Source organism: Panulirus ornatus, chromosome 9, assembly GCF_036320965.1.
Source record: "Panulirus ornatus isolate Po-2019 chromosome 9, ASM3632096v1, whole genome shotgun sequence".
Taxonomy (NCBI): Eukaryota; Metazoa; Arthropoda; class Malacostraca; order Decapoda; family Palinuridae; genus Panulirus; species Panulirus ornatus.
In genome coordinates this window covers 12,728,439-12,756,435 of record NC_092232.1, presented here as the reverse complement: position 1 = coordinate 12,756,435, position 27,997 = coordinate 12,728,439, and the positions used below count along the sequence as shown (strand labels likewise).

At 40.1% G+C, this 27,997-nt stretch overlaps 2 protein-coding genes across 5 annotated transcripts in view; one reads left to right on the top strand and one right to left on the bottom strand.

The window, feature by feature from the left end:
• The window catches only part of LOC139750216 (probable cytochrome P450 CYP44), a 122,846-nt gene extending 118,576 nt beyond the window's left edge, over positions 1–4,270 (top strand). For all 3 annotated transcript variants that reach the window (XM_071664695.1, XM_071664694.1, XM_071664698.1), the window contains one exon: positions 93–4,270. In XM_071664695.1, the coding sequence (XP_071520796.1) occupies positions 93–250 (158 nt within the window). In that variant the 3' untranslated portion in view covers positions 251–4,270. The remainder of the gene's footprint in view (positions 1–92) is intronic.
• Icmt (isoprenylcysteine carboxylmethyltransferase ste14) lies at positions 2,430–25,101 on the bottom strand. Of its 2 annotated transcripts, none has more exons than XM_071664700.1 (2): positions 24,789–25,101; positions 2,430–4,891 (listed from the first exon to the last, which is right to left on the bottom strand). In XM_071664700.1, the coding sequence occupies exons 1-2, from the start codon at positions 24,993–24,995 to the stop codon at positions 4,217–4,219; spliced, it is 882 nt and encodes a 293-aa protein (XP_071520801.1). In that variant the 5' UTR covers positions 24,996–25,101; the 3' UTR covers positions 2,430–4,216. The 2 variants fall into 2 exon arrangements, with proteins under 2 accessions (XP_071520801.1, XP_071520802.1); XM_071664701.1 differs by having other exon boundaries at positions 2,430–4,887; positions 24,789–24,924.
• Between the last annotated feature and the right edge of the window lie 2,896 nt (positions 25,102–27,997).

Here is a 27,997-nt window from a genome sequence, read left to right as displayed (position 1 = left end):
TGTTGTTAGATACAGAAACAATGTATTTTAACATTTTGTATTTTTGTTTTGTATTTTTGAAAAGCTTCATGTCATTCTTTACATCTTTATAGGTCGAAGGTTTGCTGAGCAGGATTTGTATGTTGGTTTGTGTCGATTGTTGCTGAAATTCCATCTAGTAGCAACAAAAAGCACACCACCACAACAGGAATGGAGCATCTTGCTAAAACCAAAGGCATCATTACCTATTAAGTTTATTCATAGGAATTAAAGGCAATAATGAATTTTTTTCCTGTGCACCTTTCAAATTCAGAGAGTTGTTAAAAGTTTTTAATTCAATGGTATTTAAAGCTTTTTAAAAAAGTGTATGAGATAATAGATTACTTCACAGATTTATTACTCCCAAAAATGTTTCTCTTAAAAGTTTTCAACAATACAATTAAAGGTGATTGGTAAATATATAGTAATGTAAGTAAGGTTTACTTGTTGGACTGTTCTTGAACACAGCGCTGTCATTTGTTTTTATGATGTTAAGTAGACCCAAAATTAGAAATCTTAGAATTAACACATACAGTATTTATAAAGTATGGTGCAGGAACTGATATGATAAATGTCAAAGAGATGTGTAAGCTCATTCATTTGAATTTTGAGAAATTTATGATACCTGTATATGATATGAAAAAAGTAATCATATATTATTCCAAGAACACTGGTGACATTCCTTTAAAATAACTTTTTTCAATAATGATTATTTATTCTATAAATCTGGTATGAAAATATGTTTTGCAAGGTATAGTAATCCCAGCGGTGTTGTCTGGCTTTGGCTGAGAAAGTCTGGAATCCGATGAATATGTTAGATTGGGGGGGGGGGGGCCTTGTCACGGACAAAAGTCCACATTAAGGCTAGGCCTTTATTGAAATACAAAGAGAATAATGAAAGGAAGAAATGAAAGGCAAGGTATATTACTTGAAAATTTTGGAGGAAGTGAAAGTCTTTTAGGATGTACCAATTCATAGTTATTGGGAAAGACATGAAAAGGTAGAGTTCCAAAGCTCTGATATGTTGGGAAAGAAGCAGTTATCAAAACAGCCTACCCTTGAGTTGCCTATAGCCACAAAGTAACCATGGGATGCAGCAGCTGAGTATTGTGTGGTCTACCTAGTGGTGGTGGCACACAAGCAGCCAGCTCTTGGAGCAAAATCCAAAGTAATACCCAAAGAAGAGGGAACATGAACCAAGATTGTGGCATAGAGCTACAGTGTAAAGTTTGGAAGTTAGCCTGGGACAGTTTATAAGCTGGACAGCTTTCGACTCGACTCTGTCGAGTAAGGATGCAGAGTTAAAACCACCCCAGATGTGAGAACAGTAACTCTTTAAAACAAAAGAAATTTTGACATCTAAACAAGACACCCAGTAACATGGGGTTTCCAAGAAAGAGTGGATGTTGCAGTAAAACCAAGTACCTTCATTGAGTCAAGAGGTGGAATTACAGAACTGTCAAAGAAGAGATGAGAGTTGTCAGGAGTTTTCGTTAGAGATGGGTAGAAATTGGATCTTGGAGGCATCAAACTTAACTAGATTTTGTGTACTCCACTGAGAAATCCTGTTTAAGAGCGAGTTTATCGAGGAAGCTGTGTCAAGATGAGAGGCAGCTTGAGAGAGAAAGGAAAGATCAGATCGTAAGAATGTGGATGAATGCAGTGTTGAATCGTTAGTGTATGAGTGCATTTGATTATTTGTGGAGAAGAAATTGTTGAAAAAAAATCAATGAGAGCAGAGAAAGTGAGAGCTTCAATCCCTCCATTATCTGCATGGGAGGAATTCAACCATTCCCTGTGGTAAAAGTTGAAATCCCTGAGGTAGAGGATCTCGCCTTGCAGAAGAGAGGATGTCAGTCTCATGGCAGGAATTTAGATAGTCAAAGGATATAAAATTTGTAGAATTAGGAAAGCAATAGGCAAAACAGAGGGGAAAAAGTGGTATTAGGGAGACAGATCTTGAGTCAAATAACATCAAAGTACGGAGACTCAAGGTCCTTGAGACATGCAACAGGTGTGTTGATGTTGGAATAAGTACTAACACCACCTTTGAACCAGAATCATGAGTGGAGATACAGTTAGATATGAAAAAGGGACTAGTGAGAACATCATTAGACAACTGTGTCTCAGCCAGAAGTAAGATATTCTGAGAGGTAATAGACAGATCAATGTGCTGTACGTATATTCATTCCATTCTCCCTACAACAAAACTCTGAAATTATGAGGCCTTAGATGCACTATTTAATGTTATTTCTTGTCACTCTCCTTGATCTTCTATGAATTATCACAAATAGTCAGATTCACTGAATCCAAGGGCATGTTTAACATCAGCTGTTTGTTTACCTCACTCATAATGTTTGAGTATATCCATCTTAACTCACTGGATAACCTTATGCTTCTTAGCATCACAGGTACCAGGATAACTGAAAGGATGCTTTGGTAGCATGATTCAAAGGGCAAAACACATGCAACATACAATGTAATGTAACACTCCATGGCTGTAGATTGTATCCAGGCCATGCATATGCACACTTCTAGCACGTTGCTGGTAACATATATAGACCTTGCGCATTTTCTAAAAATGGCATAAATGAAGAGGTCCCAGTATGTATATGAATTATGTACATAATTGTTAGATCATGCATTAAGAGCCTACTGAAGACAACCATTACAAAAGTTATGTTAATAATACATGTAATCTTATTATTCACTGCGTAAAAGTGAAAGTTTTGAACCGAATGATCAATACCTCACCTCTTGCCAAATACACCACTCTTTATCGTTATTTTTCCTAATAGGTAATTCATTTTTAGAGCATAAATAAGTCAAAACCCTAATTAAGAGCATTGTGCTAAATAACGTGAATCTTCTGAACAGCAGAGCAATTAGAAACCTGAAAAAGGCCAGTAAAGGATTTTCCCTTTTATTATTTTAAGCTTTAGGCATACATTAGCTTTCAAGACTCCGTTTTATTCTATTTCTAAACTGTATTTTTGAAGACTGTTTTGATAAATTCTTCCTTTATTTTTACTAGATTGTTTTAAATTGTTCTCAAGCATATATGCAATCCTTATAAAGTATCAGTTTGAGAAAGTAAAAATTGTAACAGTTTTTACTGATAACTTCAAGGTGCCCCTTGAAAGCTAAGTACTTGGCCAAAGAATTAAAGTAAGTAGTATAAGTGTCATGAAATGTGCTACTGTAAACTATTGTAAAGATTCCCTGAAGACCATTGGTGTGGTAAAAAGATAGAGAAACTTGGTCTCGCTTTGCCATCTAAGAGGATCTAAGGTGCTGTAATGAGAAGGGAAGTAGGCAAAATTGTCTTGAATGTCGTTAGTGTAATCCCTGTCTGTCTTTTAATGGTCCAGACAGCCCTAGCTGGTAGGAGTGTTGGAAGAAAGCTAGCCCAACTTACATACAAAAGATAAAGTGCAAAAAGAAGGAGAATGTGGTTAAGTTTTTTGAACGAATTACAGCAATTTCTCTTGGTATGTATGGAAAAAAAAAAGTGAAAAAAAAAGCTCAAGTATGAATAAGCACAAAAGAAAGCAACCATCACTAAGTGTACAACATCCTCCACTGATAGCATTTTCAAGGGCAAGAGGCCAAGTCATCAACAACTCTAAAATTCTTTCATAAATTTTCAATATATTACATTCATAAATTTAAGCTTAAATTATACAAAAATTAAGTTCACACCATACAAACATTAAAAGTCATATGACTAATGAATACCATTCTGAATACTAATTTCTTCACAACCACTGCAACATCAAACATTACACACATTCATGATCACATATTCACAAATTTTCATCAATAGTAGTCGACGAATAAAAAATGGCTCCTTTGATCAGCATGAGCCCAATCGGTGACTATTTCATTAACAATCAATTACCCTAAAGACCATAATCTCAAACAATACATATATTCTCTACAAACATTAACAAAATTGTACTCACACATATTCCAAAGAATCCTACAAATATCCTAAAGGGAAAATATAAACTAATAGATATTATGGTTTGCATGATAACTAATGAACAATTATTTTTAAGAATATAAAATGCAAAAATAGACATATTCAAGTTAAAAGATTCTAATTTTTCATACTGAAGTACTGATGCATATATATGTTATCTATAAAATCTTCAATAGTTGTGCAAGCAAAATCATAAATGACATATCAATGTTTTTATTGTAGGGGATTATGGATATAATGATAACCTTTAATAAATGGTAAACCAGTTCCAACTCTCTTTTGATAATCCAAGTACTTTTCACCAAAGAAACTTATAAGAGTCATTTCTTCAAAATGGATTCTTTCATTAAAAAAACTCCAAGAAGCCAATGTATAAGCTATGGCACAAAATGGGTTGACAAGAATGAATTGAGTGCCAATGCTCCACCAAAACCATCCAACATAACTTGGATGGCGGAAAAACTTGTAAGCACCCCATGTTACAAGTTCATGATTTTCCTGTCTTTTTGTTTGAACAATGTGATTGAAATTTGTTTTAGCGGTAAGCATTGCTGCTTTCCTCATAATCTCACCCCAAAGACAGATGATAATTCCAATAATACTAACATACCATACTTGCTTCAAATCTGAAAGTAACCATCTCTCCAAAAAAAATTCTGTCCAACTGGAAGCTGCTGCAATACCATAAGCCCAACTGTGGTTCAAGAGATATGAATCTAGACTCAGGGTGCTGGGATTACCTATGGCAGTGGTTAGGTACTCTGAGTAGTGGAAAAATGTTAAAACTACAAGGTACCACCCAAAGACATGATATGAAGCAGAGCACAGAACGGTGATCATAACACCGATGCCACATACTGAGCCCAAGAAACAGCCTCGCACTGCTATCTGAAAGAGATTATATAGCTGTCAATGTTAAACTGTACAGTGCCCTGTAATGAACTTTCATAAACATGCTTGAAGTAATGACAGTTTTCCTAAAAGAATGATGCTTTGTTACTATTCCTTTTAAAGGAAAGCACACATTAAATAATCTCACTTTTGAGAACAAGTTTTTGCAATGACTGCCATAATGGAGAGATTTAACTCTTGCAACATGCAAGATTAAATTTCTCAAACCCAGCCCAATACTAAAAGAGTAAAACACTTCATGATATCTGTTGTTACTCAAGTTAAAACTGCTGCAATAATATAACAAGGACAAACATATGTGAAAGTTCCATGAACTGAATTAGCATTAAAATAATATTCCCACACTTACAAAAGATAGTCATGGATAACATGCACATATTTACTAAGCCAGAAGGTAAAAGAAAATGTCAATGCTGCTCCTCTCCTCAGATAGGTTACTTTTCCAAAGCTGTGAATCTGTTTTTCAAGTTGCATGAGAAAAAAAATCAAAGATATTCATACAGCAATGACATTAATCACTTCACAAGTATATTTTGCCCAGTACAATCACCCTCAAATTATTTATAACTTTAAGTTTTGTAGATGTTTCAACACAAATCACTAAAAACTGCTACTGAAATCAAGGGGTTTATTTTTGGGAAAATCATAATCTACTCATTACCACAACATAGTGTTTGAATGGAACTCTCAGACAGCAAGTGGTCTATGAGTAAAATGAGTGCCAGGAGTGACCACAGTTTTTTTGAGAAATGACCAATCTTCCCCAAGAACTAAACCATGAAGGATTAAACTGACCCATTTTAGGATATGAAGCCTCTAAAACATATCAGCAGTACTGATAGAATCACATGGACGGAGAGGGTTTGGCCCCTTATAATCACCACTAAACATTGCCAAAATACCTAAATACCTAATTCTAAATGAATGTATGGAAGCTTCCTTCAGTTTAATTACACTGTAAACAAATACCATCAACCATCCTATCTATCTATATCTCTGATGCCCATTCTCTCCGGGAACTCCCATCAAGGGGTAGCCACAGCAAAGGGACTCTGCTTATCCCTGTCCTTACATGCCTTGCTCACATACACCATTCCATGTATTCTTCTACCAATTCTCTCTCTCCGGTACTCTTCCACTCTATATCCCCATGTTACAGGTCATCTTCCTCCCACACCAACCCCTTTAGTCATACCATCACACTCTCCTTGTAAACTCCCCATCTTTCCTTCTTTCCACATGCCTAAACCACCTCAAAGTATCACCTTTCACCCACTCTATCCCTCCACAATTCATTCCCTTTGCATTCCCTGCTATACCAAATTGCTCATACACCCCATCATTTCTTTCTTCATTCCATCTAGTCATACTACATGAGCCTCTAATATACCTCATTTCCATAGCCTTGATTCTTGACCTCTGTGACTCATCCCATGTACATGCATTGGCTCCACAGGTCAAGGTTGGGAGAATTATGCTGTCCTTGATCCTATCTTCACTTTCAAAGTTACATCTCTATCCTTAATTATTCTACTGAGAAACCAATGATTCTTCTAACCTGAACTGCTCTCTCCCATTTCACCAAACTTACCTAAGATTGCTCCTAAATACTTTCTCCCCCCGTATCTATAACACAGTTTAGTATACTTTCTTCTCTCACTTTACAGAACTTTGCAAAATCTATACTTTCACTATTTCTTTTCAAACATCATTACTTTACTTTTACTCCTATATATATACTTTCAATCACCTACACTTATACACATCATAATACACACAACCTTCTGCAACTCCTCTTCACTCTTAGCAAACAATCCAGTATCATTACAAACAGACTTGTCGCTAACCACCATACCACACCACTACACTCCATCTCTGCACCCTTTCCCTAGTTTTGCTTTCATCTCTCTTATCACTCTAACCATATATATGTGTAAAAAAGCCACAGCAACATCACACAGCCCTGCCTCACACCCACATGTACACCAAAACTTTCAACTCTCAATCCACTCTTACACATGCATTTGCTTCTCTATAAAGGGCTTTCACAACATCCAACAGTTGTCCCCACACCCCACATATCTTTAATGTATCATATAAAACATTTCATTTAATTCAGTGATATGCCTTCTCTAGATCCATATAGGCTGCATACAAACATTTACCTTTTGCTAGATACTTTTCCACCATCATTCCCTCTGCAAAAATTTGATACACACGTACCCTACTTTTCCTAATCATCCCCCCCCCCCCAACTGCTCCTACCTTATTTTACATTCAGTCACTTCCATCACTCTATCAGTCAACACCCTTGCAAACACTTTTCCTGGTATATTTAACAGAATTATTCCCCTAGCAACTTTTTCTTTGAATAAGGGAGCAATAATAGTTTCCCCTAATCCTCAAGCACAACCCTCTGCTTCCATGATAAATTACAAATCAAATACATCCACTCTGTCATACTTTCTCCTCCATACCTCATTTCAGCTGTAATATCCCAACCACTCCAAGTGCTTTCCCAATCTTTAACCTCATTGTCTCCCTTTATAGCTCCCTTCTTGTTATAGGCCCATACACTTGTATCCTTTTCCTTCCATCTTCCAAACCATACCCATGCACGCAACAACTGCTGCCTCACCTTTTCCCACATTCCTCACTTTTTCAAAATATTCTTTCCATCTTCCTTTCACTTCCTCTTGATTCAGTAACTCCCCTTCCTTACTTCTCACATTTACATTTCTACTCTTATATCCACCTCTTATCTTTTTCAACTCCTTCCAGTACAATTTCTTTTTTCCTTTAGTTTTTCACTCAATTTTCTTTCCAAATTCTTTCTTTGCTTTCCTCAATCAGCTTCTTACAATTTTGCTTACACATCTTATATTCTTCCCTCTTCCTTTGCTGAACTACTGGTACACTCCTTTCAAGCAATCTACCATATACCTTTTTCTTCTCTTCCACAGCATATCTAATCTCAACCATCAGTCATAATGCACTTCAACTTTTATTCTTATATCTCACATCCATATATCCGCCTAATAATTCTAAAACCTTTAACAGTCTTTCTTTAATAATTTTTACCATCTCTTTCACACGACTGCATTTTTTGCATTTTCATCTAAACTGTCATCCTTCCTTTATGCTCCTAGCAGTCTTTCTGATTCATCTTCTTGCTTGTCAACACTTTAACATCTCCATTCTTCCTTATGCTTCTCCCTGAGCCTCACCTCCACTGGAACTGCAAAATCATCACAATCTCCAAAGAATCCTCTTCCAACTCTAGAACCCAGCACAACTTTTTTCAGCCTTTCATCCAATGCCACAAAGTCAATTGAACCCCTTTTGTCCTACTCTTCCATCTTTTCTTATCCTTTACTCATCCTCTAAAGGAAATAATTTTTTGTGAAGGAATGCCCCTAAACTTTTAGGAGGAAGAAGTTAAGCCCCTACCCAGATTGCAGCAGGATAAGATGATCTCAATCAGAAGTCTTGCATCCATTGTTTGCCAGTCCAAAAAAGATAACTATGCCTTACTGCCCATGCTCGACAAAGGACTCTCACAAGATTTGTCCTTTCTTAGTTTGGATAACTGAGTAGGCAATTTTGAAAAGGCATGCCATCAGGTCTGAGTGCCAAAAATCACCTCTGCCACACAAGCACCCTTCAGGAAATAAAAGAGTATGAAGAACACCAGTCACAGTAATATTTCACAAGGAGGTCATCAGCAGCACTATAACTCTCACAACTGGCACTACAGTAAGGTCAAGATATAGCATCAGTAATGTACCAAAAAAGTTTGCACATCAGTGAATTGCAATATATCATGACATCCATTTCCAAGTACACTAAGTGTTGAGGACCATGGGCTCGAAAAATCACAAAATATACGCCAAATTTTAGGAATATGATGGAACTAGTGTAACAAATAACATTTAAAGTTATCCTAGCAATGAAATAATAAACTAACAATCCAGAAAATGATACACAAGTATTTCCCTTGTAGTTCAGTAGTTGACATACTAGCCTGCCACATGGTAGGACTGAGGTTCAAATACTCAGCACTTGCAAGTAAATTATTATAATCTATTCCATGTATCCAGTAGGTGTTAAATATATATATATATATATATATATATATATATATATATATATATATATATATATATATATATATATATATATATATATCTCATTTCCAGCACATCCATCCTCCTCCTATCCATAGTCCACGCCTCGCAACCATACAACAGTGTTGGAACCACTATTCCTTCAAACATACCCATTTTTGCTTTCCGAGATAATGTTCTCGACTTCCACACATTCTTCAAGGCTCCCAGAATTTTCGCCCCCTCCCCCACCCTATGATCCACTTCCGCTTCCATGGTTCCATCCGCTGACAAGATCCACTCCCAGATATCTAAAACACTTCACTTCCTCCAGTTTTTCTCCATTCAAACTCACCTCCCAATTGACTTGACCCTCAACCCTACTGTACCTAATAACCTTGCTCTTATTCACATTTACTCTTAACTTTCTTCTTTCACACACTTTACCAAACTCAGTCACCAGCTTCTGCAGTTTCTCACATGAATCAGCCACCAGCGCTGTATCATCAGCGAACAACAACTGACTCACTTCCCAAGCTCTCTCATCCCCAACAGACTTCATACTTGCCCCTCTTTCCAAAACTCTTGCATTCACCTCCCTAACAACCCCATCCATAAACAAATTAAACAACCATGGAGACATCACACACCCCTGCCGCAAACCTACATTCACTGAGAACCAATCACTTTCCTCTCTTCCTACACGTACACATGCCTTACATCCTCGATAAAAACTTTTCACTGCTTCTAACAACTTGCCTCCCACACCATATATTCTTAATACCTTCCACAGAGCATCTCTATCAACTCTATCATATGCCTTCTCCAGATCCATAAATGCTACATACAAATCCATTTGCTTTTCTAAGTATTTCTCACATACATTCTTCAAAGCAAACACCTGATCCACACATCCTCTACCACTTCTGAAACCACACTGCTCTTCCCCAATCTGATGCTTTGTACATGCCTTCACCCTCTCAATCAATACTGAGATGTTTGAGGACAATGTGTGGTGTGAGGTGGTTTGATTGAGTAAGTAATGTAAGGGTAAGAGAGATGTGTGGAAATAAAAAGGGCGTGGTTGAGAGAGCAGAAGAGGGTGTTTTGAAATGGTTTGGTCACATGGAGAGAATGAGTGAGGAAAGATTGACCAAGAGGATATATGTGTCGGAGGTGGAGGGAACGAGGAGAAGAGGGAGACCAAATTGGAGGTGGAAAGATGGAGTGAAAAAGATTTTGTGTGATCGGGGCCTGAACATGCAGGAGGGTGAAAGGAGGGCAAAGAATAGAGTGAATTGGAGCGATGTGGTATACCGGGGTTGACGTGCTGTCAGTGGATTGATTCAAGGCATGTGTATGGGGATGGGTTGGGCCATTTCTTTCGTCTGTTTCCTTGCGCTACCTCGCAGACGCGGGAGACAGCGACAAAGCAAAAAAAAATATATATATATATATATATATATATATATATATATATATATATATATATATATATATATATATATATATATATATGTATGTGTATGTATGTGTATATGTATATATGTATGTATATTATCCCTGGGGATAGGGGTGAAAGAATACTTCCCACGTATTCCTCGCGTGTCGTAGAAAGCGACTAGAGGGGACGGGAGCGGGGGGCCAGAAATCCTCCCCTCCTTGTATTAACTTTCTAAAATGGGAAACAGAAGAAGGAGTCACGCGGGGAGCTGCTCATCCTCCTCGAAGGCTCAGAGTGGGGTGCCTAAATGTGTGTGGATGTAACCAAGATGTGAAAAAAGGAGAGATAGGTAGTATGTTTGAGGAAAGGAACCTGGATGTTTTGGCTCTGCAGTGAAACGAAGCTCAAGGGTAAAGGGGAAGAGTGGTTTGGGAATGTCTGGGGAGTAAAGTCAGGGGTTAGTGAGAGGACAAGAGCAAGGGAAGGAGTAGCAATACTCCTGAAACAGGAGTTGTGGGAGTATGTGATAGAGTGTAAGAAAGTAAATTCTCAATTAATATGGGTAAAACTGAAAGTTGATGGAGAGAGGTGGGTGATTATTGGTGCATATGCACCTGGGCATGAGAAGAAAGATCAAGAGAGGCAAGTGTTTTGGGAGCAGCTGAATGAGTGTGTTAGTGGTTTTGATGCACGAGACCGGGTTATAGTGATGGGTGATTTGAATGCAAAGGTGAGTAATGTGGCAGTTGAGGGAATAATTGGTATACATGGGGTGTTCAGTGTTGTAAATGGAAATGGTGAAGAGCTTGTAGATTTATGTGCTGAAAAAGGACTGATGATTGGGAATACCTGGTTTAAAAAGCGAGATATACATAAGTATACTTATGTAAGTAGGAGAGATGGCCAGAGAGTGTTATTGGATTACGTGTTAATTGACAGGCGTGCGAAAGAGAGACTTTTGGATGTTAATGTGCTGAGAGGTGCAACTGGAGGGATGTCTGATCATTATCTTGTGGAGGCTAAGGTGAAGATCTGTATGGGTTTTCAGAAAAGAAGAGTGAATGTTGGGGTGAAGAGGGTGGTGAGAGTAAGTGAGCTTGAGAAGGAGACCTGTGTGAGGAAGTACCAGGAGAGACTGAGTACAGAATGGAAAAAGGTGAGAACAATGGAAGCAAGGGGAGTGGGGAGGAATGGGATGTATTTAGGGAATCAGTGATGGATTGCGCAAAAGATGCTTGTGGCATGAGAAGAGTGGGAGGTGGGTCGATTAGAAAGGGTAGTGAGTGGTGGGATGAAGAAGTAAGAGTATTAGTGAAAGAGAAGAGAGAGGCATTTGGACGATTTTTGCAGGGAAAAAATGCAATTGAGTGGGAGATGTATAAAAGAAAGAGACAGGAGGTCAAGAGAAAGGTGCAAGAGGTGAAAAAAAGGGCAAATGAGAGTTGGGGTGAGAGAGTATCATTAAATTTTAGGGAGAATAAAAAGATGTTCTGGAAGGAGGTAAATAAAGTGCGTAAGACAAGGGAGCAAATGGGAACTTCAGTGAAGGGCGCAAATGGGGAGGTGATAACAAGTAGTGGTGATGTGAGAAGGAGATGGAGTGAGTATTTTGAAGGTTTGTTGAATGTGTTTGATGATAGAGTGGCAGATATAGGGTGTTTTGGTCGAGGTGGTGTGCAAAGTGAGAGGGTTAGGGAAAATGATTTGGTAAACAGAGAAGAGGTAGTGAAAGCTTTGCGGAAGATGAAAGCCGGCAAGGCAGCAGGTTTGGATGGTATTGCAGTGGAATTTATTAAAAAAGGGGGTGACTGTATTGTTGACTGGTTGGTAAGGTTATTTAATGTATGTATGACTCATGGTGAGGTGCCTGAGGATTGGCGGAATGCGTGCATAGTGCCATTGTACAAAGGCAAAGGGGATAAGAGTGAGTGCTCAAATTACAGAGGTATAAGTTTGTTGAGTATTCCTGGTAAATTATATGGAAGGGTATTGATTGAGAGGGCTGAAGGCATGTACAGAGCATCAGATTGGGGAAGAGCAGTGTGGTTTCAGAAGTGGTAGAGGATGTGTGGATCAGGTGTTTGCTTTGAAGAATGTATGTGAGAAATACTTAGAAAAGCAAATGGATTTGTATGTAGCATTTATGGATCTGGAGAAGGCATATGATAGAGTTGATAGAGATGCTCTGTGGAAGGTATTAAGAATATATGGTGTGGGAGGAAAGTTGTTAGAAGCAGTGAAAAGTTTTTATCGAGGATGTAAGGCATGTGTACGTGTAGGAAGAGAGGAAAGTGATTGGTTCTCAGTGAATGTAGGTTTGCGGCAGGGGTGTGTGATGTCTCCATGGTTGTTTAATTTGTTTATGGATGGGGTTGTTAGGGAGGTAAATGCAAGAGTTTTGGAAAGAGGGGCAAGTATGAAGTCTGTTGGGGATGAGAGAGCTTGGGAAGTGAGTCAGTTGTTGTTCGCTGATGATACAGCGCTGGTGGCTGATTCATGTGAGAAACTGCAGAAGCTGGTGACTGAGTTTGGTAAAGTGTGTGGAAGAAGAAAGTTAAGAGTAAATGTGAATAAGAGCAAGGTTATTAGGTACAGTAGGGTTGAGGGTCAAGTCAATTGGGAGGTGAGTTTGAATGGAGAAAAACTGGAGGAAGTGAAGTGTTTTAGATATCTGGGAGTGGATCTGGCAGCGGATGGAACCATGGAAGCAGAAGTGGATCATAGGGTGGGGGAGGGGGCGAAAATTCTGGGGGCCCTGAAGAATGTGTGGAAGTCGAGAACATTATCTCGGAAAGCAAAAATGGGTATGTTTGAAGGAATAGTGGTTCCAACAATGTTGTATGGTTGCGAGGCGTGGGCTATGGATAGAGTTGTGCGCAGGAGGATGGATGTGCTGGAAATGAGATGTTTGAGGACAATGTGTGGTGTGAGGTGGTTTGATCGAGTGAGTAACGTAAGGGTAAGAGAGATGTGTGGAAATAAAAAGAGCGTGGTTGAGAGAGCAGAAGAGGGTGTTTTGAAGTGGTTTGGGCACATGGAGAGAATGAGTGAGGAAAGATTGACCAAGAGGATATATGTGTCGGAGGTGGAGGGAACGAGGAGAAGAGGGAGACCAAATTGGAGGTGGAAAGATAGAGTGAAAAAGATTTTGTGTGATCGGGGCCTGAACATGCAGGAGGGTGAAAGGAGGGCAAGGAATAGAGTGAATTGGAGCGATGTGGTATACCGGGGTTGACGTGCTGTCAGTGGATTGAATCAAGGCATGTGAAGCGTCTGGGGTAAACCATGGAAAGCTGTGTAGGTATGTATATTTGCGTGTGTGGACGTATGTATATACATGTGTATGGGGGGGGTTGGGCCATTTCTTTCGTCTGTTTCCTTGCGCTACCTCGCAAACGCGGGAGACAGCGACAAATTAAAAAAAAAAAAAAAAAAAAAAAAAAAAAAAAAAATATATATATATATATATATATATATATATATATATATATATATATATATATATATATATATATATATATATTTCCCTGGGGATAGGGGAGAAAGAATACTTCCCACGTATTCCCTGCGTGTCGCAGAAGGCGACTAAAAGGGAAGGGAGAGGGGGCTGGAAATCCTCCCCTCTCATTTTTTTTTAATTTTCCAAAAGAAGAAACAGAGAAGGGGGCCAGGTGAGGACATTTCCTCAAAGGCCCAGTCCTCTGTTCTTAACGCTACCTCGCTAATGCGGGAAATGGCGAATAGTACGAAAGAAAAGAAAGAAATATATATATATATATATATATATATATATATATATATATATATATATATATATATATATATATATATATGTACACACATATATATATATATATATATATATATATATATATATATATATATATATATATGTACACACATATATATATATATATATATATATATATATATATATATATATATATATATATATATATATATATATATATATTTATTTATATTTATTTATTATACTTTGTCGCTGTCTCCCGCGTTTGCGAGGTAGCGCAAGGAAACAGACGAAAGAAATGGCCCAACCCCCCCCCATACACATGTATATACATACGTCCACACACGCAAATATACATACCTACACAGCTTTCCATGGTTTACCCCAGACGCTTCACATGCCTTGATTCAATCCACTGACAGCACGTCAACCCCGGTATACCACATCGCTCCAATTCACTCTATTCCTTGCCCTCCTTTCACCCTCCTGCATGTTCAGGCCCCGATCACACAAAATCTTTTTCACTCCATCTTTCCACCTCCAATTTGGTCTCCCTCTTCTCCTCGTTCCCTCCACCTCCGACACATATATCCTCTTGGTCAATCTTTCCTCACTCATTCTCTCCATGTGCCCAAACCATTTCAAAACACCCTCTTCTGCTCTCTCAACCACACTCTTTTTATTTCCACACATCTCTCTTACCCTTACGTTACTTACTCGATCAAACCACCTCACACCACACATTGTCCTCAAACATCTCATTTCCAGCACATCCATCCTCCTGCGCACAACTCTATCCATAGCCCACGCCTTGCAACCATACAACAGTGTTGGAACCACTATTCCTTCAAACATACCCATTTTTGCTTTCCGAGATAATGTTCTCGACTTCCACACATTCTTCAAGGCTCCCAGAATTTTCGCCCCCTCCCCCACCCTATGATCCACTTCCGCTTCCATGGTTCCATCCGCTGCCAGATCCACTCCCAGATATCTAAAACACTTCACTTCCTCCAGTTTTTCTCCATTCAAACTCACCTCCCAATTGACTTGACCCTCAACCCTACTGTACCTAATAACCTTGCTCTTATTCACATTTACTCTTAACTTTCTTCTTTCACACACTTTACCAAACTCAGTCACCAGCTTCTGCAGTTTCTCACATGAATCAGCCACCAGCGCTGTATCATCAGCGAACAACAACTGACTCACTTCCCAAGCTCTCTCATCCCCAACAGACTTCATACTTGCCCCTCTTTCCAAAACTCTTGCATTCACCTCCCTAACAACCCCATCCATAAACAAATTAAACAACCATGGAGACATCACACACCCCTGCCGCAAACCTACATTCACTGAGAAGCAATCACTTTCCTCTCCTCCTACACGTACACATGAATTACATCCTCGATAAAAACTTTTCACTGCTTCTAACAACTTGCCTCCCACACCATATATTCTTAATACCTTCCACAGAGCATCTCTATCAACTCTATCATATGCCTTCTCCAGATCCATAAATGCTACATACAAATCCATTTGCTTTTCTAAGTATTTCTCACATACATTCTTCAAAGCAAACACCTGATCCACACATCCTCTACCACTTCTGAAATCACACTGCTCTTCCCCAATCTGATGCTCTGTACATGCCTTCACCCTCTCAATCAATACCCTCCCATATAATTTACCAGGAATACTCAACAAACTTATACCTCTGTAATTTGAGCACTCACTCTTATCCCCTTTGCCTTTGTACGATGGCACTATGCACACATTCCGCCAATCCTCAGGCACCTCACCGTGGGTCATACATACATTAAATAACCTTACAAACCAGTCAACAATACAGTCACCCCCTTTTTTAATATATATATATATATATATATATATATATATATATATATTTTTTTTTTTTTTTTATACTTTGTCGCTGTCTCCCGCGTCTGCGGGGTAGCGCAAGGAAACAGACGAAAGAAATGGCCCAAACCCCCCCCATACACATGTATATACATACGTCCACACACGCAAATATACATACCTACACAGCTTTCCATGGTTTACCCCAGACTCTTCACATGCCTTGATTCAATCCACTGACAGCACGTTAACCCCAGTATACCACATCGCTCCAATTCACTCTATTCCTTGCCCTCCTTTCACCCTCCTGCATGTTCAGGCCCCGATCACACAAAATCTTTTTCACTCCATCTTTCCACCTCCAATTTGGTCTCCCTCTTCTCCTTGCTCCCTCCACCTCCGACACATATATCCTCTTGGTCAATCTTTCCTCACTCATCCTCTCCATGTGCCCAAACCACTTCAAAACACCCTCTTCTGCTCTCTCAACCACGCTCTTTTTATTTCCACACATCTCTCTTACCCTTACGTTACTCACTCGATCAAACCACCTCACACCACACATTGTCCTCAAACATCTCATTTCCAGCACATCCATCCTCCTGCGCACAACTCTATCCATAGCCCACGCCTCGCAACCATACAACATTGTTGGAACCACTATTCCTTCAAACATACCCATTTTTGCTTTCCGAGATAATGTTCTCGACTTCCACACATTCTTCAAGGCTCCCAGAATTTTCGCCCCCTCCCCCACCCTATGATCCACTTCCGCTTCCATGGTTCCATCCGCTGCCAGATCCACTCCCAGATATCTAAAACACTTCACTTCCTCCAGTTTTTCTCCATTCAAACTCACCTCCCAATTGACTTGACCCTCAACCCTACTGTACCTAATAACCTTGCTCTTATTCACATTTACTCTTAACTTTCTTCTTCCACACACTTTACCAAACTCAGTCACCAGCTTCTGCAGTTTCTCACATGAATCAGCCACCAGCGCTGTATCATCAGCGAACAACAACTGACTCACTTTCCAAGCTCTCTCATCCCCAACAGACTTCATACTTGCCCCTCTTTCCAAAACTCTTGCATTTACCTCCCTAACAACCCCATCCATAAACAAATTAAACAACCATGGAGACATCACACACCCCTGCCGCAAACCTACATTCACTGAGAACCAATCACTTTCCTCTCTTCCTACACGTACACATGCCTTACATCCTCGATAAAAACTTTTCACTGCTTCTAACAACTTTCCTCCCACACCATATATTCTTAATACCTTCCACAGAGCATCTCTATCAACTCTATCATATGCCTTCTCCAGATCCATAAATGCTACATACAAATCCATTTGCTTTTCTAAGTATTTCTCACATACATTCTTCAAAGCAAACACCTGATCCACACATCCTCTACCACTTCTGAAACCACACTGCTCTTCCCCAATCTGATGCTCTGTACATGCCTTCACCCTCTCAATCAATACCCTCCCATATAATTTACCAGGAATACTCAACAAACTTATACCTCTGTAATTTGAGCACTCACTCTTATCCCCTTTGCCTTTGTACAATGGCACTATGCACGCATTCCGCCAATCCTCAGGCACCTCACCATGAGTCATACATATATTTAATAACCTTACCAACCAGTCAACAATACAGTCACCCCCTTTTTTAATAAATTCCACTGCAATACCATCCAAACCTGCTGCCTTGCCGGCTTTCATCTTCCGCAAAGCTTTCACTACCTCTTCTCTGTTTACCAAATCATTTTCCCTAACCCTCTCACTTTGCACACCACCTCGACCATATATATATATATATATATATATATATATATATATATATATATATATATATATTTTTTTTTTTTTTTTTTTTTTTCTATACTTTGTCGCTGTCTCCCGCGTATTGCGAGGTAGCGCAAGGAAACAGACGAAAGAAATGGCCCAACCCCCCCCATACACATGTACATACACACGTCCACACACACAAATATACATACCTACACAGCTTTCCATGGTTTACCCCGGACGCTTCACATGCCTTGATTCAATCCACTGACAGCACGTCAACCCCTGTATACCACATCGCTCCAATTCACTCTATTCCTTGCCCTCCTTTCACCCTCCTGCATGTTCAGGCCCCGATCACACAAAATCTTTTTCACTCCATCTTTCCACCTCCAATTTGGTCTCCCTCTTCTCCTCGTTCCCTCCACCTCCGACACATATATCCTCTTGGTCAATCTTTCCTCACTCATTCTCTCCATGTGCCCAAACCATTTTAAAACACTCTCTTCTGCTCTCTCAACCACGCTCTTTTTATTTCCACACCTCTCTCTTACCCTTACGTTACTTACTCGATCAAACCACCTCACACCACACATTGTCCTCAAACATCTCATTTCCAGCACATCCATCCTCCTGCGCACAACTCTATCCATAGCCCACGCCTCGCAACCATACAACATTGTTGGAACTACTATTCCTTCAAACATACCCATTTTTGCTTTCCGGGATAATGTTCTCGACTTCCACACATTTTTCAAGGCTCCCAAAATTTTCGCCCCCTCCCCCACCCTATGATCCACTTCCGCTTCCATGGTTCCATCCGCTGACAGATCCACTCCCAGATATCTAAAACACTTCACTTCCTCCAGTTTTTCACCATTCAAACTCACCTCCCAATTGACTTGACCCTCAGCCCTACTGTACCTAATAACCTTGCTCTTATTCACATTTACTCTTAACTTTCTTCTTCCACACACTTTACCAAACTCCGTCACCAGCTTCTGCAGTTTCTCACATGAATCCGCCACCAGCGCTGTATCATCAGCGAACAACAACTGACTCACTTCCCAAGCTCTCTCATCCCCAACAGACTTCATACTTGCCCCTCTTTCCAAGACTCTTGCATTTACCTCCCTAACAACCCCATCCATAAACAAATTAAACAACCATGGAGACATCACACACCCCTGCCGCAAACCATATATATATATATATTATTATTATTATTATTATTTTGCTTTGTCGCTGTCTCCCGCGTTTGCAAGGCAGCGCAAGGAAACAGACAAAAGAAATGGCCCAATCCACCCCCATACACATGTATATACATACACGTCCACACACGCAAATATACATACCTATACATCTCAATGTAAACATATATATATATACACACAGACACATACATATATACCCATGCACACAATTCACACTGTCTGCCTTTATTTGTTCCCATCACCACCTCGCCGCACATGGAATACCATCCCCTCCCCCCTCATGTGTGCGAGCTAGCACTAGGAAAAGACAACAAAGGCCCCATTCGTTCACACTCAGTCTCTAGCTGTCATACAATAATGCCCAAAACCACAGCTCCCTTTCCACATCCAGGGCCCCACACAACTTTCCATGGTTTACCCCAGACGCTTCACATGCCCTGATTCAATCCACTGACAGCACGTCAACCCCGGTATACCACATCGATCCAATTCACTCTATTCCTTGCCCGCCTTTAACCATCCTGCATGTTCAGGCCCAGATCACTCAAAATCTTTTTCACTCCATCTTTCCATCTCCAATTTGGTCTCCCACTTCTCCTTGCTCCCTCCACCTCTGACACATATATCCTCTTGGTCAATCTTTCCTCACTCATTCTCTCCATGTGACTAAACCATTTCGAAACATCCTCTTCTGCTCTCTCAACCACACTGTTTTTGTTTCCACAAATCTCTTACCCTTACATTACTTACTTGATCAAACCACCTCACACCACATATTGTCCTCAAACATCTCATTTCCAGTACATCCACCCTCCTGCGCACAACTCTATCCATAGCCCACGCCTCGCAACCATACAACATTGTTGGAACCACTATTCCTTCAAACATACCCATTTTTGTTTTCTGAGATAATGTTCTCTACTTCCAAACATTCTTCAAGGATCCCAGAATTTTCGCCCCCTCCCCCACCCTATGATTCACTTCCGCTTCCATGGTTCCATCCGCTTCCAAATCCACTCTTAGATATCTAAAACACTTTACTTCCTCCAGTTTTTCTCCATTCAAACTTACCTCCCAATTGACTTGACCCTCAACCCTACTGTACCTAATAACCTTGCTCTTATTCACATTTACTCTCAACTTTCTTCTTTCACACACTTTACCAAACTCAGTCACCAGCTTCTGCAGTTTCTCACATGAATCAGCCACCAGCGCTGTATCATCAGCGAACAACAACTGACTCACTTCCCAAGCTCTCTCATCCCCAACAGACTTCATACTTGCCCCTCTTTCCAAAACTCTTGTATTCACCTCCCTAACAACCCCATCCATAAACAAATTAAACAACCATGGAGACATCACACACCCCTGCCGCAAACCTGCATTCACTGAGAACCAATCACTTTCCTCTCTTCCTACACGTACACATGCCTTACATCCTCGATAAAAACTTTTCACTGCTTCTAACAACTTTCCTCCCACACCATATATTCTTAATACCTTCCACAGAGCATCTCTATCAACTCTATCATATGCCTTCTCCAGATCCATAAATGCTACATACAAATCCATTTGCTTTTCTAAGTATTTCTCACATACATTCTTCAAAGCAAACACCTGATCCACACATCCTCTACCACTTCTGAAACCACACTGCTCTTCCCAATCTGATGCTCTGTACATGCTTTCACCCTCTCAATCAATACCCTCCCATATAATTTACCAGGAATACTCAACAAACTTATACCTCTGTAATTTGAGCGCTCACTCTTATCCCCTTTGCCTTTGTACAATGGCACTATGCACGCATTCCGCCAATCCTCAGGCACCTCACCGTGAGTCATACATACATTAAATAACCTTACCAACCAGTGAACAATACAGTCACCCCCTTTTTTAATAAATTCCACTGCAATACCATCCAAACCTGCTGCCTTGCCGGCTTTCATCTTCTGCAAAGCTTTTACTACCTCTTCTCTGTTTACCCTTTCATTTTCCCTAACCCTCTCACTTTGCACACCACCTCGACCAAAACACCCTATATCTGCCACTCTATCATCAAACACACTCAACAAACCTTCAAAATACTCACTCCATCTCCTTCTCACATCACCACTACTTGTTATCACCTCCCCATTTGCGCCCTTCACTGAAGTTCCCATTTGCTCCCTTGTCTTACGCACTTTATTTACCTCCTTCCAGAACATCTTTTTATTCTCCCTAAAATTTAATGATACTCTCTCACCCCAACTCTCATTTGCTCTCATTTGGTATGTATATATATTTTTTTTTTTTTTTTTTTTTTATACTTTGTCGCTGTCTCCCGCGTTTGCGAGGTAGCGCGAGGAAACAGACGAAAGAAATGGCCCAACCCCCATACACACGTACATACACACGTCCACACACGCAAATATACATACCTACACAGCTTTCCATGGTTTACCCCAGACGCTTCACATGCCTTGATTCAATCCACTGACAGCACGTCAACCCCTGTATACCACATCGCTCCAATTCACTCTATTCCTTGCCCTCCTTTCACCCTCCTGCATGTTCAGGCCCCGATCACACAAAATCTTTTTCACTCCATCTTTCCACCTCCAATTTGGTCTCCCTCTTCTCCTCGTTCCCTCCACCTCCGACACATATATCCTCTTGGTCAATCTTTCCTCACTCATTCTCTCCATGTGCCCAAACCATTTCAAAACACCCTCTTCTGCTCTCTCAACCACGCTCTTTTTATTTCCACACATCTCTCTTACCCTTACGTTACTTACTCGATCAAACCACCTCACACCACACATTGTCCTCAAACATCTCATTTCCAGCACATCCATCCTCCTGCGCACAACTCTATCCATAGCCCACGCCTCGCAACCATACAACATTGTTGGAACCACTATTCCTTCAAACATACCCATTTTTGCTTTCCGAGATAATGTTCTCGACTTCCACACATTTTTCAAGGCTCCCAAAATTTTCGCCCCCTCCCCCACCCTATGATCCACTTCCGCTTCCATGGTTCCATCCGCTGACAGATCCACTCCCAGATATCTAAAACACTTCACTTCCTCCAGTTTTTCTCCATTCAAACTCACCTCCCAATTGACTTGACCCTCAACCCTACTGTACCTAATAACCTTGCTCTTATTCACATTTACTCTTAACTTTCTTCTTCCACACACTTTACCAAACTCAGTCACCAGCTTCTGCAGTTTCTCACATGAATCAGCCACCAGCGCTGTATCATCAGCGAACAACAACTGACTCACTTCCCAAGCTCTCTCATCCCCAACAGACTTCATACTTGCCCCTCTTTCCAGGACTCTTGCATTTACCTCCCTAACAACCCCATCCATAAACAAATTAAACAACCATGGAGACATCACACACCCCTGCCGCAAACCTACATTCACTGAGAACCAATCACTTTCCTCTCTTCCTACACGTACACATGCCTTACATCCTCGATAAAAACTTTTCACTGCTTCTAACAACTTTCCTCCCACACCATATATTCTTAATACCTTCCACAGAGCATCTCTATCAACTCTATCATATGCCTTCTCCAGATCCATAAATGCTACATACAAATCCATTTGCTTTTCTAAGTATTTCTCACATACATTCTTCAAAGCAAACACCTGATCCACACATCCTCTACCACTTCTGAAACCGCACTGCTCTTCCCCAATCTGATGCTCTGTACATGCCTTCACCCTCTCAATCAATACCCTCCCATATAGTTTACCAGGAATACTCAACAAACTTATACCTCTGTAATTTGAGCACTCACTCTTATCCCCTTTGCCTTTGTACAATGGCACTATGCACGCATTCCGCCAATCCTCAGGCACCTCACCATGAGTCATACATACATTAAATAACCTTACCAACCAGTCAACAATACAGTCACCCCCCTTTTTTAATAAATTCCACTGCAATACCATCCAAACCTTGCAAGCCTTTCACCCTCCTGCATATGTTCAGGCCCCGATCACACAAAATCTTTTTCACTCCATCTATCCACCTCCAATTTGGTCTCCCACTTCTCGTTCCCTCCACCTCTGACACATATATCCTCTTGGTCAATCTTTCCTCACTCATTCTCTCCATGTGACCAAACCATTTCAAAACACCCTCTTCTGCTCTCTCAACCACAATATTTTTATTTCCACACATCTCTCTTACCCTTACATTACTTACTCGATCAAACCACCTCACACCACATATTGTCCTCAAACATCTCATTTCCAGCACATCCACCCTCCTGCGCACAACTCTATCCATAGCCCACATCTCGCAACCATACATCATTGTTGGAACCACTATTCCTTCAAACATACCCATTTTTGCTTTCCGAGATAATGTTCTCGACTTCCAAACATTCGTCAAGGCTCCCAGAATTTTCGCCCCCTCCCCCACCCTATGATTCACTTCCGCTTCCATGGTTCCATCCGCTGCCAGATCCACTCCCAGATATCTAAAACACTTTACTTCCTCCAGTTTTTCTCCATTCAAACTTACCTCCCAATTGACTTGACCCTCAACCCTACTGTACCTAATAACCTTGCTCTTATTCACAGTGCTATTTTGAAATCTACGCAAAGCACTGGTTAAACACAAACCTCAAAACCGTACCTAACCTCCAACCCTAGCCTACCTTAACATATTCCTAACCTGTCTCAATGTAATCCAAAAGTGGCACAATGAAAAACAGTCAAAAAAATAATTAAAAAGTTTGTGATTGCCCTACTAGTGCTGACTTGTAGGTAAAATAACTACTACAACACCATTTTATCTTTTCTAATTTATCAAAAAAAATTTCCATTATATAGCTGATAAAATCACACAAGAGTGATGAATGATCAATATCTATTTTCAAAGGATGGTTCACCCACATACAAGGTGCAGCAAGAAAAATGTGGTAAAAGTCTATTTTGGCTCTGCATTGAACAACTTTGAGAAACGGCAACTTATGTTTTTATGTGCCTTATATGATTAACTGTGATTACATACAAACCTGCAAAGGGTGGATTTACTTTACTTTTGAACAATATCAAGGACATTTAAAATGATGTAGGGTAATAATATGTACTAGGCTAGTAAAAAAAAAATCAACATAACCACTGAAAACCTAACATCCTAGCAGTAAAAATCTATATCAAACGGTAAATGTTCTAATCGAAATAGGCTCATTAGATCCATGGTTAAGTACCTTACAAAAGGGTCCACATTATAAACTAACAACTCAACATGCAATCCCAGTTGCAGACCTGTGCAAAGTTACTTTACTCCTAACATCATTCTGATTACTACATGAGATTAGGTGAGGTTCTTGTAGGTCCTGCTTATATTCTAATGATTATCTCATCTACTTTTACCTTCATAATAAACAGGATATTTTTCCCCTGACATATATACTCCTCACTATTATAGCCTTACTTAATATCGCTTAGTAAAATATAATACTCATTAATACCCCTATACCTGTTATTACATTCTACAATAGCTAAACTAGTATTATGAAGATAACCACAATATATCCAAAAGTCAATGATAAAGTGGACATTTACCTACGATGTATTAATCTGAAACTTCAAAATACTAGTAATCTACTGACAATCTACATGACATAATCTACATATCTATCACAAATTCAAACAAAAAAAACGTGATCAAAGATCACTTTACCTGCCATTCTGGGCCGTGGAAGACAAGAATTAAAATGACATTGACGGAGAAGAAGAACCCTCCACAGAATGCCCATGGCCTCTCCCGAAGCCACTGGGCGGCAACACCCACGCCGGGCGACCAGCTCCCGCACGCCAGTATGAAGTAACTCAGGATACCCAAGCCTAATAGGAAGGCTTGGAGACTTATTTGACCTTGGCGAATCATGCCGAAGCCAAACGTGGCTCCCAGGTGAACCAAGATATGCACTGTATAACAGCCAAATTCTATAAGCACTGCCTTGTGTTTACATCATATACGTTTTTCTATGGTTTATTCGATGGGCGAATCCGGATTTGCGATCAGTAACTTTTGGGGTTCGTGAGATAAATACTTTACGCAACTATGGATCGAAAATATTTTTTAGCGAATTAATTTACTTTCCAGCTACATTAAAGAGGATTGTGTGAATTTTGGCACCCACAAGATGATGTTAATAAAATTTAAGCCTATTTAAAAAAAAAAGTGAACACGAGCTAATCGCTGGATCGCATTTGTGTTTATCATTACCTGAACACACTTCTGGTTTTCGATGATTCTTACATTACTCTCTTTCGATATTACAAATGATAATGTAAAGTGTTATGAATAGAGGCAAAAATGTCACTTTAGATGGAACGATTTATCAATAGGAATCGTTAGAATTCAAGTCAAATTCTGAGCCAGGATTTCTACGTTACAACCTAACTAGCAAACAATCATTTCGTCACACACACAACATCACATACAATTTTTCCTCGTGAAAAGTTGTGGACGCTAAGTTGAACAAAAAATGAAGTTGAAATTGAAACATCTTGTAGACATCTTTTACATCAGTGGCACCAAGGAAGTATCAACCCCCCAGCCAACATCTTTGAAACACTTTACGACGATGGTTTTTACCCTTGATGATACTCTAAAGTCATATATCTTATTTTGTGGCATCCTATTCAATTTTTCATTTGTACAATTGCCCCTAAAATACCTACCGAAGGCTCCTAGTGTTGAATTATTGGGTAAAAAAATTAACACGTAAGCAGCAAGCCTGAGTAGTGTGAATATTTTCACAAGATTCTTCGGCGCAATTATATCTTTAATCAAGAAAATACAGGTTCGAAGCTTTGTTACGGCAGTCGGTACACAGTCAACCCAGCTGTTCATCCATCCCTAGGGGTTGGTCGATAAAATAGGTATATGGCTCAGATATATATATATATATATATATATATATATATATATATATATATATATATATATATATATACAAAATACTTTGTCGATGTCTCCCGCGTTAGCGAGGTAGCGCAAGGAAACAGACGAAAGAATGGCCCAACCCACCCGCATACACACACACACATATATATATATATATATATATATATATATATATATATATATATATATATATATATATATATATCGCCATTTCCCGCGCAAGCGAGGTAGCGTTAAGAACAAAGGACTGCGCCTTAGAGGGAATATCCCCACTTGGCACCCTTCTCTTTTGGAAAAATAAACACTCGAGGGGAGGATTTCCAGCCCCCCATTTTAGTCAACTTTTACGACACGCAAAGAGTACGTGGCCATGATTAGGGCCTCAGCTGCCTGTGCCGTCTCAGTTAACATCAAAAAAGTCTATCTAAAAAATTTCTGAATCATTTCACACGATGGCAATATCTGTATATACTATATGTATAAATATTTTTTAGACAACTAAAACAGATGAAAACCAACCTGAATCCATAAAACTTCTATAGCGAGGTATTTGGATTTCATGAGACTGACGATCCTTTCAATATTAGGCAGGTGAATTGTTCAAACATAATCTCATTTCTCCTTCAACCGTTTGTGATTTTTCCCTCCTTTTTATGTCTGTGTGTATGAAAATATGTCCCACTTCAAGCAGGTGAAGTGTTGACAACTGCATGAGGGTTGCCAGAGTCTTCCGCTAATGAGGCTACATTCATCTAGGGCCACTTTCATGTTTTAATTTCAGAATGCAATCTTTGCGTATGTTCAGTACCTCCTCTTCTTCCGTAATACGAAGCTGAGAATTGTTTTGCGTGTCCGTTATTTCAACTTTTATCGTAATTCTAAGCTGAGATATGAGATATGTTTCTCAACGACTCTTAATTACGACGGTGACAGTCAGGGAGGGGCAAAAGAACTGACGCTTTTGCGGCACCCCTGGGCAATGCTAGTGGCTTCTCAGGGCGGCACCCCTGGGCAATGCTAGTGGCTTCTCAGGGCGGCACCCCTGGGCAATGCTAGTGGCTTCTCAGGGCAGCACCCCTGAGCAATGCTAGTGGCTTCTCAGGGCGGCACCCCTGGGCAATGCTAGTGGCTTCTCAGGGCGGCACCCCTGAGCAATGCTAGTGGCTTCTCAGGGCGGCACCCCTGAGCAATGCTAGTGGCTTCTCAGGGCGGCACCCCTGGGCAATGCTAGTGGCTTCTGAGGTCGGCACCCGCGGGCAATGCTAATGGCTTCTCAAAAGTGTCGCGGCAGCCTGATTGAAAAACACTGCTCTGTGGGGTTAGAAAAAAAAAATCATGTGAATATCATACATTGATGCAAGATATGTACAGTACAAGGATTGTCTGAATATAAAATACTGCATATCAATCACCTTCATTTTGGTCATCCCTCCTTGGTGCAAAATTTGTGTGACGTGCAACAATTATAAATCATGTCATTATCGATCATCTAGTAAACTTGTTCTTTTATATCTGTGATTTCATTTGATTTCCACAAAACAGCTATTTTTTTTCTCTACAGAAACGGCGCCAAAATTCACTCCATTTCTAGACCATATGACCCGCCCCTGCAGCACTTACAACACGACACTTGTTGTTCAGTAAACTTTGCAATTCTCCTGTAACCAATTCCTTACAAATCGTTCATCGAAAAGGAAATCAGGATCCAGCATAATTGATAGATGAATGCGACCATATTAGCGTGTTTTTCTGTCCTCAGGCATCGTCATTATCACATTCTTAAACCCGTTCGTCGTTAAAAACTTTGTTTCATCTCCCATCATGTCAGACAGGACCTAATACAAACCTCCTCCTTAAGCAGTGGCTCAAACTCTTTATGTTGTCTTCCTAGTGTAGCAGCCCACAACGGCTGAGCACTGACGTGCGAACACCACTAGGGAAGTAAAACCGCCTCTTCGTCCTACCAGGACTATTCT